This window comes from Leptosomus discolor, chromosome Z, assembly GCF_034619465.1.
Source record: "Leptosomus discolor isolate bLepDis1 chromosome Z, bLepDis1.hap2, whole genome shotgun sequence".
In the NCBI taxonomy this organism is placed as follows: Eukaryota; Metazoa; Chordata; class Aves; order Leptosomiformes; family Leptosomidae; genus Leptosomus; species Leptosomus discolor.
The window spans coordinates 53,835,895-53,856,204 of record NC_141419.1 but is presented as its reverse complement, the minus strand read 5'-3'; the positions used below and the strand labels follow the sequence as shown (position 1 = coordinate 53,856,204).

Below are 20,310 nucleotides of genomic sequence, written 5' to 3'. Positions count from 1 at the left end.
GGGTGGGCAGCCGCTGGAGGCATAGCAGAAGTTCCTGAAGTAGTATGACACTGCTTGGAGGAGTCCCTCAGCCTGCAAAGGGACGTGCCCCCTTGCGATTACTTTTCATTATGTCCAATGCACCTGAGACTAACTTCTTGAAGGTTTTGTATGGTTCTGTCGTGTGTGGGTGTGTTCGATCAGCAAACCAGAACGTGTTTTTCACATTCAACGAAGCTTCATTTTTCTAGCAAGACATTTCTTCCCTCTTTAAAACTAGTTTTGATTATTAAGATAGAATTTGACTGTATTTGTAGATGTGTGGGACTAACAATGTAGATGTTGGAAATAACAACGTCACACTAATTAGAAGAATTTTACTATTGCGTCCATACTTTTGGTGATAGTGTTTGTTGTCTGTAATGCATTAAACTTAACTCTTTTACTCAAATCCTTTCACTAATGGTAGATACGTTTTCAGGCATTTTTGTTTTATTTTTTTAACTTAGTTGACACAATGACAGACTTTGAAAAGAACCTCCGTCAGGACATAATTTCTCAGCTGCATAATTTTGCTGCTGTTGGAGATGGAGCCAAACTGAAAGCATTGCTTAGTCATTCTCCGTCACTTATCAATGCAGCTGCAGATAATGGCTGGACAGCCCTGATGTATGGTGCCAGAAATGGACACCTTGAGGTTGTGCGGATTCTTCTTGAAGAAGGGTAAGCTATTTAGTAAATCCCATTGAAGAGCTCTAACCTGAAATGTCTTTCTGCCCATTTCAACTTGATCTCAGAAAAGTAAATTCAGATGACAGATAGTGGCAAAATTTTCAGGATTAAAACTCAGGAAAATATACTCTGTGTCTTTTTATAACTGGATTCTTCTATTGCATCGTGCTTTCATATTTGTTTAGAAAGTCTTTAGAAGTTGTGAGCATCTCTAAAATTACTCCTTTGATCTTCAAGGATATATTGTCACTCTTTCCAGAGACCAACAGAATGGAACTAAGTTTGTATCCCATTCCAGCCACTGTGCTGAATATAAATTTAGTATATGTGATTGTTCCATTTAGACTTTTTCTCTAAACTTTGTTACCTGCTTGCATTTATGTTCCAGTGCAGAATGATTGTTGATGTGTTGGCTGTTAAGTGTGACAGGGCAGACATATCTTTACCAAAATTACTGATGGGTGGATTTCGTTTGGGTCTTATTTTTCGGACAATTCACATCCTCCTTCCTGCTTGAACTGTCATGTTTTTTTCTTCAGTCAATATGACACCAAGCATGTTCATAGCTTGTCAAAAACTTGCTGTCATATTTGTTGCCTTTCTTGAAGTCAACTATTGTAGCTCTAGTTTTTCAAGACACTCAGAAAAGCATTCAAACCTTAATTTAGGAGTTATGGAGTGTTTCGACGTTGTCCGTGAGACCCAAAAGAAGATACTTCTGAAGCCTGAATAAAGTCAGGATCCAGATATTTCAAATTGAAAACATTTCAAAATGAAGGGTGAGAGTCAGGTGTTGCGGTTAAATTGAGATCTACTTTAATCAAGCCCAGTCTGTTCCTTTCTGCACCCCTAATTACAGAATGAAGCAACTTTAATTCATTCTGTGGTTATGAGTAATCTCAGGCACAGCATTCCACAGCCTCCAGTGATCATCCTACCCTTTGTTTTTTTCAGTCCTACTCAGATGCAGTGCCCTGTGCTGAGGCTCATCATGGAGTGTCATACGAATTGCTGTTTTATACTGTAATCAGTACATTCCAGCATGTAGCGGGGTATCTCCATGCCAGATTTTGTGGATTGAAAACCAAAGAAAGGTTGAGGAATCTTTTGAGGTTTTGGGCAATTTACCAGTTTGGTAAACAAGGTAACGGTTTTTGAAGTTTTGCTTACTGTAAAAACAAAGAGTGAATATCTGTAAATGTCCTTTTCAGGGCTGTTCTCTTAGGCGGTTGAATATAGTTCCTATGGAGATACTGTGACCTCGTTGATCTCATTTTGGTTGATACTTAGTCATAATAATCTTTTGGACAAATACAATTGCTGGATATAAAAATGTAAATGTCTGTGAAGGTAATATTACATAACATTCCAGAAAGTAACCCTCAAAAGCTAGTGAATAAGGTTTTTTTTTTTATTCATTCATATTTGAGAAAAGCTACGAGAAATGTTTGTAGACTGGAAAAAAAAAATCTTAGTGATCTGAAGAGTTCAGACCACTGTTGTGGACATTGAATAGCAGCCTGATCACAATCTGCATGTACCTGAGAGGATAGAAGGGGTAAGACAAAATCAAAACAAAATTCAGTGGCTGAGAGATAGGAAATTAATTACGAAATTAGGCAAATTTTGCCTAAAGGAGACTTAATCTTTTAAGATTAATGGGCAACGGTAGCTTCTTCAGCACCAAACACTTCTAAATTAAGTTTTGAATGCTTTTCTAAAATATACTCAAACTCCCTCAAAAACTACTGAGTTTAATATAAAATCTCAAGTCAAAACAGTCTTGCCTTTGGTACGGTTATGTGTGTGTAAACAACACAAATATACTGGTGTCTTCTGGTTTTAAAAACCGATGGGTCTGGCCCCACATCTACTGTATAAAGTGTAGTTTACAGTGAAATTTCTGTTTTACTTATTGGCTTGAGTTAAAATTGACAAAAAATAAAAGTGCATTATTTTTGACTTCCCAATCAACCCCAATCTATTTCAGATTTTTTTTTTTTTGCTAATATTTAAAATATCCCTTGTGAGGCAATGTTTCCTCATCTGTGTAATTTTGCAGTCATTTTGGTATCAAGGAAATCCCTATGGGGACCAGCAATACAGTTATAAGGGTGCTACTTCTCTCACTAAACAGAGACTGTGTTCTTATTCTTATTTAATGGTAAATATTTTATTGTAAGTGTTTTGATGCTGCTTTCAGTAGCTTCTAGAAAGTAAGGCTAGTTAAACTGCCCTTTTTTTTATTACTATCTGTTCAGAAGAGACCTGTAGCCTGGCTTTCAAAGTTCTGGAAATGATCTTGAGCCTTTTTTTAGGGGGGGGGGTTGCATGATACAATGTGTGGGATTTTAATTAATTAACTGCTGTTGTAGCACTGCATGAACCTTGGTAAGTGATAATCTGGAGTGGAGCAATAAAAATACGCAATCTGGCCTTAGCAAAAGAAAATTAAGTGTGATTACTTTTCATTACCATAATGCTAACTATTTAGCCTAAAGAATGCCCCAGTATAGACAGGATATCTAAAATTTCTTGCACCTTAATATAGTATCAGTTGTATGTGCTGTAAGTAAGGATAATACAGCATCACGATTCTTCCTAAACACATTTACCATGGTAACCACTGTTATTTTTCTGTTTCTCTAGGTGTGACAGGTCCATCATTAATAAATCAAGGCAGACAGCTCTGGACATTGCTAAATTTTGGGGGTACAAGCACATAGCTAATTTGTTGGCTAATGTGAAGGGCGGGCAGAGGCCTAATTTTTTGTCAAATGAAGTGAAAGAATATGAAAATTATTTTGGCTTGACACTTCTGGACAGAAGGGGTGATAAAAGAACAGATTCCCAGTGGCTAAGCAAAAAACAAAGCCATCCAACTACAGTATACATTGTCTTCTCAAATCTAAGTCCTTTTGTTACTTCGGGTGGGGGAATAGATGGCTCCCAGCAGCCAAAAGTAAAGCTTTGCAGGCTGTACCACAAGGATGTGGAGCAATGCATGAACCAAACTGAAGAAGGCACTTTGATTTTTCTTGGAGTTGAACTTCAGTTTCACGTGAACCCACTGGCTGCTTGCAATGGAAGAGTTCTGCAAGCAGATGAAGAGGATGGGTTAGTTGCTTGGTTTGCTCTTGGTGTAGATTCTGCTTCTGCTGAGAAATTTAAACAGAAGCATGAGGACTGTTACTTTCTTCACCCACCAATGCCAGCACTACTGCAGCTACCTGAAAAAGAAGCTGGTAAGATGCATAAAATGCAGCAGTTATCAAATGTGTAATCAGAAAGATACGCTTTGGGATTCACTGAGGTATAATGCAAGGGCAAACCACTGCAAATGAATCAGGTATTTTCAGTGGCTTTAGAAGTATTTTAATTTTAAAAGCCTGTCAGTGATTTTGTGAAGAATATTGTGTGTAAGAACATGGGCGGTTGCAAAAGGCTAACATCTGCAATGGCGAGTATTGGACTGTAAAAATCTATTGATCGTCATAGTTTTATAAATGGTTCTATTTAAATATTAATACATGTGCATTAATGTTCTAAAATGAAGAAAAGATCTGTCGTTTGCTGAGTTTTCCTTACAGGAAATTAAATTAAGTCCTTAATAAGAGTGTGTTGGATACTCCTCTGAGAAGGAAACTCTGACCAAGTGTTGGGAAGTCAGGATCCCAAAGTGAATTAATGTCATTATGGAAATGATCTTAACAACTGCTGTCATAACAATTTTGCTTATACAGATGAATAAATGTCAAACTTGACTTGCATCTGAAATTTAAATAGAACAATACATTATTATGTCAATACCTGTAGTAGTCCTAAAATGGTCATCTGGAAAAGGTATGATATATAATTCTGGCACTTTGCCCAGACAAAGTAACTTTTCTGAGAAGCAGAGTATAGTGATCTGGATGGATTTGTTTCTGAATGCGTAAATTGGTCTGTAGCTACATAGTCCTGTGTTCTATTGCATACTGCTCAACTTCTCATATAGTAGATAACAATTTGAGCCATAGTCTGACTTTTATGTTAAACTTTACTACTTGCTTTTTATATACCGTTAAAAGCTTACATGAATTAGAACTTGATTTTGTGTATTTTCAATGTATTCTTTCAAAGGAGTAGTAGCCCAGGCTAGATCTGTTCTAGCATGGCACAACCGATACCGATTCTGCCCAACATGTGGGAGTGCAACCAAGATTGAAGAAGGGGGTTACAAGAAAACTTGCTTAAAAGAAGATTGTCCCACTCTCCAAGGTGTTCACAACACATCATATCCAAGAGTTGGTGAGAATATTGTAGGATAAACTTGGTCATAAGTGGCTTGTTTGTACTATTATATATGTGTAAAAGTTTCTTTTTTTAGTTAATTCAACTGCTTGCTTCTGCCCCAGGTTTTACATACTTGTCTTTCCTCAGAGGCTGTGTGTCTCAGCTCTATTTAGGATTGAGTAGTTCAGGCTTCTCTTTCTTGCAGTAGTCTGTGACAAGGAGTTACTGTGACAATACCAATCTTTATTGCAATGGAGTAGTATCAATTAGAAGTTCCAACAACATAAATGAGATATTAGCAATACAAAGAGTCTCATTTTACTTTTTTTTCCCCCTGTTTATTGTTTTCTCACCTTCTGCAAGCTGTCTGAGCTTGAAATAGCTCTGTATCAATTTTGGCCTTGTATCAAATTTGTGATACAGTGCTCATTTTCCTGTAGTGCCACTTCAACTGTATTAGCCATCTTCACTGGCTCTCACTGTTTATTGTCATTTGCAAACTGCCAGGCCTATGTCTGCTCAGAATATAAGCTTGTATAGACATACATAGCTTGTATATGATGTGTTGCAAAGGAAGTGTACTATGTTATTGATGGGGAAGGAAAAAATCTTACCCTTTTTTTCCTGGATCATTTGGTGACACTTTGATCACCTTTCCTTCCCCTACCCTGTCCTCTGTTCTGCAGTTCTAGTTCTGGATGTTGTATGTGTGTTGTATTTCTGAATTTCATGTTCTCTTATGTGTTTTGGATATATCTTTGTAGTAATCAAAGCAATTCTGCCATACTCTTCTGTCTTGTAGACTATAGCGAAGCTTGCTAAAATAGTGGCTGTTTCTTTACGGTCTTTAGCACAACAAACTTAGAGAAGGAATGGGATTATAGGAAAGACTGATGAACCAGCGTTTTCTACTGATGCCTTTTTCTGAAGAAAGTTTAGACAGCAGCACTGCATATTTTACACTATGCCATGTGGCAGAGATCTTTGAGGAGGACAACAATTTTCAAAGTTATTGTTTATAGTGGTTGCTGAATCAAGCCTTTTCATATAGAAAAAATACTGGTGTTTTGGACAAAAAAAAAATAACCCATAAAAAACAATGGCAAAAAAATATATAAAGGCAGAGTTAGGTAGAAAAAATTAAAAATAAAACATTGAGATACTTAAGAGCTAGATAACAGTAAAAAAGGGAAAAAAGGTCATAGATGAACAGTCTGCAGAAATGTGTGACAAAAAGAGTGATACCAATAGGAGAAGTATTAAGCTAGAATGAAAAAGATGCTGTGGTAGTTTGGCCCTGGCCAGATGCCAGGTGCCCACCAAAGCCACTCTATCGCTCTCACCCCCTCAGCTGGACAGGGGAGAGAAAATATAACAGCAGGCAAGTGGGTCAGATAAAGACAGTTTAATGAAGCAAAAGCCGCGCACGGAAGCAAAAGCAAAACAAAAGATCTTATTCTCTACTTCCCACCAGCAGGCGATGTCCAGCCACTTTCTGGGAAGTAGGGCTCTGGTACACGTAGCGGTCGCTCTGGACGACTAACGCAAAAATGAATGTCCTCCCCTTCTTCCTGTTTTCCCCAGCTTATATGGCTGAGCAGACACCATGTGGTATGGAATATCCGTTTGGACAGTCTGGGTCAGCTGTCCTGGCTACGTCCCCTCCCAAGTTTTTACCCACCCCCAGCCTATTGGGGAAATGTTGAGGAAACAGCCTTGATGCTGTGTGAGCCCTACTCAGCAGTCGTCAAAACAGTGGTGTGTTATCAAGCTACCATTGCACAGCACAATGAGGGCTGCATCTCGGGCAGACCCATTACAGATACATAAAATAACCAGGAGTAAGAAAGTAGATAAAATTGTGGCGTCAGATGAGGGATTGAGAGCAAACAGTCAACAAAGTCAAAAATGGAAACTTTACTTGTGTTTACACTGCAGCTAGATAATCTGGCTCTTCTTTGGTATTTCAGTCAAAAGTACATTCTTCAGACCTGCGTGTGTAGAGGAGGTGATAATAAACTGGTTTTGCTGCAGAAGTTACTGCTATCTGCTGGATGCATAGCTAGGTTGGTATTGCTGATACTCAACAGATTCTGTGCTTTGGCTGCAGGTAATTTATGTCCTGCAGTTCAAGCCCTAGCTGGTAAACTGCTTCTACTAAGCATGTATGTTGCAAAACAAAATAAACAGATATCTTGCAGGGGAAAAAAAAGAAAAAAAACAAGGTGAAGGAAAGTAACAGCTTGCTCTAAGCATCTGCACAATTCTGATTTCAGTCACTTAAAGGTATCTTATTTGTATTTACATGTATTGGTATTGAACAGGCTGAAATTTATTACTTCTTTTAAATCCCTCAATTGTTTAATATATTCCTTTCATGTCCCTTACAGATCCTGTTGTGATAATGCAAGTCATCCATCCAGATGGGAACCACTGCCTTTTAGGTAGGCAGAAGAAGTTTCCCCCAGGAATGTTTACCTGTCTTGCTGGATTTGTAGAACCTGGTAAGTAATTTCATTTTCTGTTGTTAAATGGTTTTTCTCGCGTATCAGTATTGTATATTGAAAATAGTATAGAAATATGTTCAGTGTTATGTGAAATAGATGGTTTTGCTTCCTATTAGATAAGTAAGTTGTTATAATAAATATGCCTGTTCTGTACTTCCCAGCAGATGATTTATAAAAAAAATAACAAAAAGCAACTTGAGTAAATACAGTTTAAAAATAGTTTTCTCATCATGGACTCCTAAATCACATATTTAAGTATATGTATATATGTATACGTATATGTAATTATATGTATATAAGTATATTTTAAAACACATATAAGGTCATTTCTTTGGTGATACTTAGTAAAGGATTTTAGCGTAGGAAAAATAAGAGTTAAAGCATAACTTAAAGTTAACATAAAGTTAATCATACACTTACATTTTTAGGGCCTGATTGATTATATGGAAGATAAGCAGAAATTGTATAATTTTGAAAGAAAAGAGGTATTTTCCTGGCTGTGTTCAGCAATAATGGTTGGAATTAGTTACAGTTATTAGTAGCTGCAGAATAATTTGTAAAACATTCTTATATTGGGAATGCATCTTAATCACCAGTGAAATTTTAGTGTTTAACTATATTCAGTAACTGTGTGCAGGTGAAATGTGGTGATATCGTGAATAAGTTTATTCAGGTATCATTAGAAAAAAGTCACACATTTCTTCACTCCTTTCTTTTTTTTGCCAGCCTTATTACTTTCTGATACTGAATTCAGTATAAACTGAAATTTAAAAGTAGCTGATCTCATTTTCAGCTTCTAATCAGCTGAAGATAGCCAAAGTAAAACATCTGTCTCTGATGCATAGACTATCTGCTTTGATGAACCTTTAATCACTGGTTACAACACAACACATGTATGCGTAGTTAAGCCTGTGACCATCAACACTCCACAGATATATCTAGCAGTTTTCCATGAAAACAGAAGTAAAGCTTTCCATTGCAGTTTGAGTTTGGAGAATTGTCTGTATGTGTTAAGACAATGAAATATGAGTCAGGCAAAGTGAATAATACAATGCAGAAATGTGTGCAAGTCTTCTTAAGTCTCTATTTTCTTATTATTATAATTTTAAATATTGATTTTCAAGTTGCGTTACCTTCTGTTACAATCATACTGAAAAATCTAAAAATTAACACAATAATAAATTAACAGATCAGTTTTTCAAAAGTGATTAAAGGAACAATATACTTCCTACCCATTTTTTTTTCATTTTAGATGTGATAGTAATAGTTTGTGTCTGTGTGTCTGATTAATTCAGGAAATAAACATTATGATGGAGAAATTATCTTACTTTGTTTTCAAAGTTCAACTTTGCTTTGGTAGCTGGTTTTACCTTATTAGACTTCTGTATCTTGTGCATAAGGTCTGTGCCCTGATCTGTGAACTAGATCTCTATAGATAATTGTCTTGGGCAGTTTCAAATCTTTTGAGTCCATTCAAAGCACAGGATATAATCATTGTTTGGATTATTTTCATGAGTGGCTTGTTCTTTGCCCTTTTTGATTAGGCGAAACAATAGAAGATGCTGTTCGAAGAGAAGTGGAAGAGGAGGCTGGAGTCAAAGTTGGCCATGTTCAGTATGTCTCTTGTCAGCCATGGCCAATGCCTTCCTCCCTAATGATTGGCTGCTTAGCTTTTGCAGTGTCTACAGAAATTAAAGTTGACAATATTGAAATAGAGGATGCCCGCTGGTTCACTAGAGAACAGGTAAAGTTCAATTTGATTTCCTTCTTCTATTGATTAGTCTGTAACTGTATTGATTCTGGCATACAATAGATACTTGCTTTTTTCAGCTAATTGAATGAGCATGTATACTGTCCATTTTACATTACTACAATTGCAATATATTGTAATTGTAGATTACACATATCCAGGTATTCATGGTAGTTACTGAGTCACTTGCAAGCCCATTTCACGACATTTTTGCTGGTTAGCTCTTCACCTTTTCCTTTTGGGAGATATCCAAGTTATTGTTATTTTAACCCATTTTTTTATGAAGTCTATGCTTTTCATTCTGTTAGAAATAGTATTTAATAAAAACATCATCTGAGTTTCTGTAAACAAGCGTGCTACCAGATTTGCTGGGACTGGGGAGGTTTAGCTGAAAACTGGGAATTCATTAGTTTGAACATCTTTTTCCATGCACTACTATTTTAATACTCTGATATTGAATGCAGTTTACTATGCATTAATAGGCAATTCTGCACTTAGCTTTCCTGAGTATTTAAAATATAGTCAAATAAAAAGAGAGGGGAAAAAAGATTTTCACAGAGACATTTAAGTTCATGAGTGCAAAAAGGAAAGATTGTTTACAGAACGTAGTCTTCACAGGGTTTTCCACAGGCTACTTATAAGCTAAACTTTTAATAACACTGTACTTCTGCCTAGCAGTTGCAAGTGTTTTGGCTCTGTAAGTCAACTTTAAGGCAAAGATAGTCACCTACAATCTCAGTGTATTCCTGACAACACTGAGAGCATTATTTTAAATGGATAACGGTTCTGAATACAGCTAGTCACATGCAGGTTGGTCTGGAGTTGGAAATAAATGTACTTCAGAAATGTACTCCACTAAAAGTGTACTTGCATCTGCTTTAGAAAACCAACAAAATACATTTCCTTCTTCACTACCTGCGGGTGTGGGAAGGATTTATGGAACAGTGTAGAGCACCATCTGGTGGTCGTTACCGTAAAGAGGCTTCACAAAAGCCTTGCATAACAGTCAATCTCCACAGTTGTATTAGAAAGAAGGTATCCTCTGGGGCACTTTTGAGCTCAAAAATGTCAGAATTCACATAGAATTCTTGTCTTGTGTGGTTTTTTTTTCTCTTTATCTGTCCTGGAGAATCTGGTGGTGTCTATTTAATAGCTGTAATAATGATGGATTGATGGATCATCATAGTAAGATAATTCCTGCCTTAATACAATGTTAGATTCCGTATCGTTTATAATATTATCTTCTAAAGAAAAAAAATCTGTCTTCTTTGCAGGTTGTGGAAGTTCTCATTAAAGGAAACCAGCGTTCTTTCTTTGTACCACCAAGTCAAGCTATTGCACACCAGTTGATAAAACATTGGATTGGAATGAATGCTAATCTTTAATATCAATAATTGATTTCTTTAAATTAAATTACTTTTAATGAGTGCTAAATTAGGAATAAATTAGAAAGAATTGTGCGACCATGTAAATTTTTGAGCCTTTCCTTTGATTCCTGAGCTAAACTATGCAAACCTTTGTAGTTTTTTTCAGATCTGAGTTAGAACTGGACAACAACCCAGTGATTATCCCAAGCAAGCAAGCAACAATTAGATAAAATTGGTACCTTGTTGTGCATAGGCTATGCATACGTAGCATAGCATAGGCTGCTTTTTTGTTTTAGAATCAAATTATTTTGCTTTTTGCTTTTAATGTTTGGTGTTTCATGTCCCCTGCTGGAAGGAATCACAGAGAGGCCTGACCTTGCCTGCAGTTTAAACTCCATGTTTACATCCTCCTATACGTAAAATCCTCCTCTGATATAAAAAGAAATGCAAATGACCCAAAGGAAATACAACAGTAGTCATAAATATTAACTTGTTTCTTTAGAGTAATTTGAATATTTTTTAATCAGTGAATGGTGTCAGATTTGTTTCAAAATTCTCTGCAATCAGTAAAAATGTTTTACAAATCTTAATAGTTCTTTTTTTCCATCCAGCGTCATACTATGCTCATCAGCCTTTTTTTTTTTGGTTAAGGCAATGCATATCAAACTTTAAAGCAGTAAGAATTTCTGACAGACTGGGAACTGTTGACAAATCATTACATTGTTTCATTTTCTCCCTTGTTTCAGCTACACCTACAAATGAAGAAAATACACTACTTCCCTTAAAGATTGCCTTCACAGAAAAGGGGAAGTATGAAAAGCTGTCATGACTACAGCTGTCAGCAGGACCACATGTTATCAGTGAATTAATCTTTTAAATTGTGGGACAGAAGGAAGCCTAGTTGCAGGTTGTTCATACAAGTAAAGGAGGACATTGGACAATATGCAAACAGTGGTGGAAGCTAAGCAGTGGAAGGAATTTTTAACTAGTACTATGATGACTACACATTAAGAAAGATGAACAAGGAAGGAATGAGGAGCGAATGGAAGAGGGAGGATAAAGCAAAGAGCAAATATAGGTAGCATAAAGATGTATAATTTATCACAATGTGGTAGCTAAAAGTACATGTATAAGACCCATTCTATTAGTTTTTTATGTAGGAACTTACGGTGGGTTGCTATAGGGATGGGTTTGTAACGCTGAAACTGAGAAGAAGGTATCCATAACCAAAACTGATATTAAGAATCAGACTATTTTTTTAATTGAGCATTTATATAAATAACACATCTGCAATTACAGTGCTAATAAATAATTTGAAAAACTTCACCTTACTGCATGAAAAAGGCAGAAAAAGGACAGATTGAAAAAGAAAACAGCCAATAATATTACAGAAAACAGTAATATTTTAATGATCTTTCAGTTCTAATAACTTCTCGTGTTTCAACAATTTTTAATATATCTACATTTTCAAAAGCTAAATCAACAGTCCTTTTTTAAGCTCTTCTTTTTTCCTTCTCCAACAGATGAACCATTCACACAGAGGATGACAAACATACCTTAAGAAAATTAATTTGATAATTTTAATCTTATTTAAAGTGAACCTTCACTTATTTAAAGTGAACCTTTTCCTGGCTTTTTGTTGCTTAATTTGACCTGTTTGTAAGTCATGGGATTGAGTTCTAGTTTGAAAGTACCTATGCATAGAAATTTTCTGGATAGTTATTGTTTGCAGATTACGTATGAAATATCCAACTGAAGAGGCAAATACTGTAGTTATTTAGAACTACAGCAATTTAGAAAAGTGCCAAATTAAATTTAGCAACAATTAAACAGATGGTGTAGTGGTTCTGACTGGAATATGGTCGGGGCAACACCTCCATAAGATTTGTTTGCCTTATCCAGAACACTGCAGCTTTTCAAGCAGGCTGTTTCTTGCCACTAAGTTAATGCAGCACATTAAGAAGATAGTATTCCTTAAACCATTAAAAATAGAGAGGTTTTGTTCACGCTGTGTAATAATCATCTCACCCTCTTCTCCCTTGCTTCTGCAATGATACCAAAGCAAAAAGAGTAGTCATTACATGTAGATGTAAAAGGCAGAAAATTCTGGAGATGCCTTTTCTCCCAATTTGCCTGTAGACTAATGAGAAATAACTTCTATTCGGTTATAATTTGTAAATATTCTGTTTTATCTGGTTTTGAAATTGTAATAATTTACAAATAACAGAAATAGTTATTTAATAAAGTGGAAAAAAAAATACATGAAGTGTTTAAACACAATACAAAATGGATACTACTAACCAAGCTGTAAACTTATGTGACATAATGACATCTCATGTAAGTACAATTGTGAGATTTTTACAAACTTTGCATTGGTCCCTGTAAGCATACTTCTTTTATCTAATTTTTCATATTGGATATGTGTAAACACGTGAAAAATAAAATCATTCCAGTGTTGATACTATAGCTTGAACATTACATTTTCTGGGTTTTTAAGAATATTTGCAAGTTGGTAAATTATTATCTTGATTCTACAACATGTGAAGGAAAAAGGGGTGGATGTCAACAGGCTGATTAAAGGTAGACCAGTCATGATGCTTCATGGAATTAAATATACTAATCAGATTCTGAGCTTAGGAGACAGAAATAGAAAAAGAAGTGGAGCAAGACTGTGAACAACGTTGCTGCTTCTTTTATAGTTAATTTTAATTAGGTAATCTGCTGGATTAAGACTTTTCAGACAAAACTAACGTTTTGTAAAACCCCAGTAAGTTGAGTTATTATTTTTCTTAACTGTTTTAGCTGTAAAGAGTTAAATAACTAGTAGTCTTTTATTGCCTCAGTGGGAAGGGTATGTGTATACAGTAATATCATTGCTGACTGGAGTTGACAGTACAGAAGTGGATAAATCCAAAGGAAAAAAAAAAAACTTTGAACTTGTTATCCTGTTAAGCCTTAGCAAGACAGCAAGCCCATCCTTCATGAGCTTAGAAAAGCAAACTACTCACAGAGAGTCCATAATAGAAAGCAAGTATCTGAGGGAAATTAACATTGGCTCACAGTAATAGTAAGTATAAACTTTTTTTAAATTGAAATCACACCCTGTCAGGTAGTATTCTGTAGATGCTAATTGTTGTAACTCATCATATCTTGTATAAAATATGGGGTTTCTGCAGGTTTTTCACACAGTAGATACAGTTTAAAGAATTTCAGTTATAGTGCAAGATAGAGTTTAGTTTTCTGAATAAATAAGAATGATAGTTTCCTAAATAGAAGGGATTTTTCAGATGGATTTTTGATTCCTAAGACTGTATCTGTCATCTTATTTTAGCATACAGGGACTTGAAGTGCAGTAGTATATAATTTTAGAAGTGAAAGCCTACCTGAATTAACTTGTTTATTTGTGTTGTCCTTCTGCAACTAATATTCCAGATGTGGAATGTGAGGAATGCTGTGATAAGACTACAGGATTATTAATCAATAAGGAATATTACATACTGTTGAATAGAGAAGCTTACAAACTCGGGTTGCATCACTTTTGTAAACCTGGGTAGTAGTTTTTTCTCTTACCATTTTGTCACCCTGCATACTAAGTACTTTGGTAAAATACTTCCTTATTTGTCTTTAAGAAGAGAAACATTCTAACACTGGAACTCTCCCAGTTCAGTGAAGAAATGTAGACATTTTCTTGACACACCTGCTAAAACTGAAAAAGAAAATATGAAATATTAAACATCCTATTTTTGTCATTCTAAACCTAGATTACTCCTAATTTATGCACTATAAATTGTTTTTCTGGAGAAAGGGACCCTGGAAACTCCATAGTCAGAAAATATGGTGTCTAAATTTCCACATTTCAGATACCTGAATTCAAATGCTGGAAGCTAGGATAGGATTTTTTTACCCTTATTGCATTCTATGAGAGATGAAAGATTTTTCTCACTTAGTTGCAATTTGTATTTTGCCGTCACAGACATTCTCAAAGTAAAAAGCTACCTTATTTTCAAAACCAGTTGTACTAGTGCGGGTTTCTTTTGGTGAGCTGAGTTTCAAGTATAATCAAAGATTTTGGATTTACATTATTTCTGTTATGTTGGATCGACTATTTTGAAGCTTAAAAACTTGAATAATTCAGCTTGACAAAGAATTCTAGTACTTCATTGACAATAACATCTTTGACTATAGAAATTATATTTCGTTATTGGAAATAGTCATGTGTTATAGTGAGATTTCTACTGATTTCATGACCAGTTGCCGCATCACATCTGAAGGGTATTTCACTTATCCGTTACCATGTTTGATACTGACAAAGCATGAATTACATGCCAAACCAGAAACAAATTAAAATTTACTAAAATGCAGCACACTGAATATCAGAATGACAAACTCACTGACAAGAAAAGGGCTGATCCAGCTAACGTTCAAATTAGTGGGTTTTCCCTTTGGTTTCTAAAACAGGAATAGCAAAGGTTCAGCGATGTAAACATGAATTGCCATTTCTGGGAATTTTTTTTTTTAATAGTTTTAAGAACTTTTGATGAAAACAAAATTATTTTATCCAGTATAACAGAGATATAATGCACAATAAAATATGGTTTTTATGCCAGTTTTTTAAAAGATGTTTTTACATACATGATAATAAATACATGGACATACATTGCATTAAATTGATATCACTGGAAAAATCTGATCAGTAAGTTGAAATATTTGTTATATAGTACTTGTGTTATAATTATCATGTGATCTTTGTATGGACCATTTACAGCACAGAGGCTACCTACTGGCTCTTCATTTTGTTGCATGTCTTTAAATGAAGGTAGAAATGAACAATGCTGATGCAGAAACGAAACATCTCCAAAATATGAAATAAATGCTTATCCTTATTAAAAAGTTCTTGTTGCAGCGAAAGCTCAAAATAATTAAACAGAAAGCAAGAATAGCTTAGTAAGTTGGCAAAAGATTTATAAGAATGTAAGTTTTCTATATGATTTTGCAGAATTTAAGAACTGAAAGCTGGACCTGTGACTTCACTTCTTCTGAAAAAGGCAGAAATGCTTGTGCATATACAGCCCATGATAACTGAACTATTTTTTGCTATGTGTTTGCTGGCACTTGCAGTCTTAGTTAAAATAACCTTGAAAACATTTGACTGACTGTTACTTTATTAGCCTTTTTTAAAAGTAAAGTGAAGAGCACCCTGCCTGCAGGGAGGTATCTTTAACATAATGGTGGGAGTAGTATATCCACTATTCCTTTAAAAAAGATTGGTCAAAACCTATTTAACCCTTTGTCTGGTGTCACTTGTTGCTTATAGAAGAGTCCAAAATAATGCAAAATCTAATTACAGGGGGTTTGGATTTCTGAATATGCTCATTTAAGGCATAAGTGATGTTCTTAGTTGCTTAGACAGTAACCTTCCTTGAGAATCAGAACTGCAGAAATATATCAACTGGTTTTGCTATCTTTTCATGATCTGAAAAAAGCAAGATCCTGATTTGGTGTGCTCATTAAAAGTCCCACAGCACATTTCATGAAATAAAATGGTTAAGTTCTGGGCCACTCAGTTCAAGCAGGACAGGGAACTGCCTGAAAGAGTCCAGCGCAGAGCCACAAAGATGATTAAGGGGGTGGAACATCTCCCTTATGATGAAAGGCTGAGGGAGCTGGGTCTCTTTAGCTTGGAGAAGAGGAGACTGAGGGGTGACCTCATCAATGTTTATAAATAGGTAAAGGGCAAGTGTCAGGAGGATAGAGCCAGGCTCTTCTAGGTGATGGCCAATGATAGGATGCACAACAGGTGCAAGCTGGAGCATAGGAGGTTCCACATTAACATAAGGAAAAACTTTTTCACTGTGAAGGTGATAGAGCACTGGAACAGGCTGCTCAGAGAGGTTGTGGAGTCTTCTCTGGAGAGATTGAAAACCTGCCTGGACACGTTCTTGTGCGACCTACTCTAGGTGGTCCTGCTCTGGCAGGGGGTTTGGACTGGATGATCTTTCAAAGTCCCTTCCAACCCTTAACACTCTGTGATTCTGTGATTTTGTGATCACTGGGTCCTAGTAAAATACCTATTGCAGATTAATTTCACTTACCCATGCTTTTCGAAGTGTTTCATTTCGATGCGCTGTTCTCATAGCTATTTGGATACTGCCAGATAACTACTGAGTTCCGTTTGAATGGAAGCTGATTCTTTGCAGACATACATTTCATGTATTAACTAATTTTGTAAAACGCTTTAGGGTCCTGTTACAGCCCCTATAAATGGCTGCCTGCTGCCTTTGTTCTACACATTTTGCAAAGACATTTTTAAAGACAAGTCTTTTCTGGAAAATATATAGACGAAACTATAAACAAATGAATGTAAGATACGTACCAGCTGAGGCAGAGAGTAAGAAACACTACTAAGACAGGCATTTTTGATAACACATCACATTTCTTGCATGCATTTGGCATAAAATACATTCTTTGGCAACAGTACTGCATAAATGGGTGTGCAGAAATCATTGAAATAAGGTAATAGTGGGAGCTTGATAAAAGAGACTTGGAGCATTTTTGTAGAAAAAAGGCAAAAATGGAAGGTACATAAAAAAGATATGAATTAGGTAAATAAGAGGTAAATCAATAATAAGCCTTTTTGCCTACTCTCTGTATGAAATTACTAGGCTTTCATAAACAACTCGTTCTAATAATATTGTCTCTGTTAAGAGTAACTTATCTGTGGGACATCTGCCTCAATGCATAAAAGCAAACACAGGTAATATGCTATAAAACACTATCAGTAAGGAGGGTAAAAGGAAGAATTCACAAGGAAAAAACAAGCTTTAAGAATAATTTTATAGGAGGAGAGGAACCAAGCAGTGAGAGACTGGGACAAACATAGTTGGTAACTTGAGAAGCAAATTCAAAGCAAAAGATTAGTGCAGAATAGAAGTATATTGAGAAACCCAAGAAGAGACACAATGGAAGTCAATGAGAACAAAATTCAGTGTGGTTAAAGTTATCTAGGGCAATGGAGACAAAAAGTAGGGTACTGTATCTAGAGGCAAGAAATTAATCAGGAAGGTTTGACGTCATTGAAATACAGAAGGAAAGAGCAGTAGAAGGTTCATGTTTCAGAAAGGCTTGTTTGGGTATTCTGCAGCATCATTCTTATACAGTCTGTGAACGGTGTAGGATTCAGTGGGGAAGTATTCAGTGAGCTGTCACTGAATGTATTTATAGCCATGCCTTCTACGACATAAGATACTGAAAGTATAAGCAAGAGGTTTGCCATCTAAAAGGTTAATTAATATTATCCTAAAAAAGCGTTAAATATTTTGCAAAAGGATTATATCACCACACCATTCCAATTCAACATTATTAAATATTTTCTCCATATTTTCCTTTCTTTTTTTTTAGTTTGTCTTTTCTGCCCATGTCTCAACATTATTGTTTAGGTTCACTGAAAACATGCTTGTTTACAAAACTTATGGACATCTTTTCACATAAAATCTCCATTATATAAATATATCAAACTGAAGTAAAATAACTTCTGTATTTTCAAATTTACTTACAACCAACATTTTTAAGGCAACTTTTTCTACCTAACAGGATGATCTCAAGAGGCATGTGTTAGAAAAATACTTTGTTGCCTTTATTATCACAACACTTGTCATCACCTGCATTATCCTGAAAGCAATACTATTATGGATGTTATTCACAGTGAAAATGAACATATTCTAGACAGAGTTTTAACTATTGCTGTGGTGGAGAGTGATCTTTGACTCAAAATTAAGAAGTTATTACTCTGAGCTAGACTTGCTGTTTGTAGGAAGAAAAACCTGTCACTTAGAGCGCTACATCAGTGGATGTTGGCTGCTACCCAGTGAACTGCTGAGTGTCTCTATTCTCATCTAATCTTATTGGACTAGTGTTTCCTTAGTGTCCAGCAGTGTATAGAATAGTCCCTAATGCAGGGTCTTACCCTGCAGTCCTGGTGTGTACGACTAATCCTTACTCAAGTCAATGGGTCTACTCACTTGACTAGGGTTGAAGGTGATGAGATTCTTAATCTCAGCTGTAGGACCGTATGCTGGTTTTGGCTTAGGTAGAGTTAGTTTATTTCATAGTAGCTAGTATGGGGCTATGTTTTGGATTTGTGATGAAAACAGTGTTGATAACTCAGAGATGTTTTAGTTACTACTAATCAGTGCTTACACAAGCCTTTTGTGCTCCTCATGCTGCCCTGCCAGCAAGTAGGCTAGAGGTGCACAGAAAGTTGGAAGGACAGACAGCTGGGGCAGCTGACCCAAACTCACCAAAGGGATATTCCATACTATGTGACATCATGCTCAGCATATAAACTAGGGGGGAAGTTGGCCAGGGGTCACTGCTTAGAGACTGGCTCAGCATCCATCAGTTAGTGGTGAGCAATTGTTTTTCATTTGCATCACTTGTCTTTCTCGGGTTTTATTTCTCTCTCCTTTTTTCGGTTTTGGTGGTTTTTTTGTTATTTTCCTTCTCACTACAATTATTATTGTTGTTGTTGTTGTTGTCATTATTATTATTTTCTATAATTTTATTTCAATTATTAAACTGTTCTTATCTCAACCCAAGAGTTCTCACTTTTACCCTTCTAATTCTTCTCCCCCTCCCCCCCCCCACCCCATCCTGCTAGGGGGGGAAGTGAGCAAGAGGCTCTGTGATACTTAGTTGCTGGCTGGGGTTAAACCACAACAGACCAACAAAACAAGAATAGACAAAGGCAATGCAAGGAAAATATACATAGAAAAGATGAGTGAAAAGCAAAGAACTGGTGCCTCTTTTGACGTGGTAAGCCTCAGAGGAGAAAGCATAAATCAACATAGGGATATATAGTAGGGACAACAAAACTGTTTGCATCATAAAGGTTCTTTCTGATGTTTACCTGAAAATTACTTTCAAGATTTCAACAATTTAATATACTGCATGTACGATTGAAATCAATAATATATAAATATGAAAAGTAACATCTGGGAGATAGTAGTCTTAATTACCAATGAACAGTGCAAACAATCTTCTAAATTATAATTTTGATCTATTTACTGTCAATTACAGCAATAACTAAAAGCAGACAAACAAAACCACTAGCTTAATCATCCTGTTCACCTAGGTTTTATGTCTCATCTTTGACCACATAGCAAAATCTGTAATCCTACCGTTATGAGCAACCTTTCTACTGATGGCTCAGGGCTGCATGCTCAGATTATTAAGTTTTCATTTCCCAGAATCCTGGAATGCAGAAAACCAACACTGTCTACCTTCAGTATTTTCAATTTGTCCCATGCCACTAAATACCATTTGAATAGTAGTAGAACTAGTGACCATCTCAGACCTAGAATTTATTCTGCAAAGTCATATGATGTTTTGCCATGATGAAAGCTGGCAAAAACATACAACTATGAGGAGAAACTTAACTTAATACGATTTTCATTTGAATTGATTCACAATACTTTCTACCTCCTTAAAATTCCAGCATCCTTCTTCCATTTCCTCTATTCTTTCTGGTATTGTTCAATGCTCTTTTCATTTTTCTTCTCCTCCATCCATGGTGAACCATGCTAACCTTATCCCCAAAGCCATCATAATTCAAATACACTGCTGATTACAGTGATGCCTATTATTCTTCCCTAAACAAAGGCCTTAAAATTCTGTGTGCTAAAGATATTTCTGGCCGGTAAGG

At 35.8% G+C, this 20,310-nt stretch overlaps 1 protein-coding gene across 2 annotated transcripts; it reads left to right on the top strand.

Annotated features, from left to right (window-relative positions):
• The first annotated feature begins 238 nt into the window (after nt 1–238).
• Nucleotides 239–13,076, top strand: NUDT12 (nudix hydrolase 12). 2 transcript variants are annotated; one of them, XM_009949381.2, is made up of 6 exons: nt 239–648; nt 3,361–3,956; nt 4,834–5,001; nt 7,377–7,490; nt 9,038–9,237; nt 10,518–13,076. In XM_009949381.2, the coding sequence occupies exons 1-6, from the start codon at nt 497–499 to the stop codon at nt 10,626–10,628; spliced, it is 1,341 nt and encodes a 446-aa protein (XP_009947683.1). In that variant the 5' UTR covers nt 239–496; the 3' UTR covers nt 10,629–13,076. The 2 variants fall into 2 exon arrangements, with proteins under 2 accessions (XP_009947683.1, XP_009947682.1); XM_009949380.2 differs by having other exon boundaries at nt 239–702.
• Nucleotides 13,077–20,310: the final 7,234 nt, after the last annotated feature.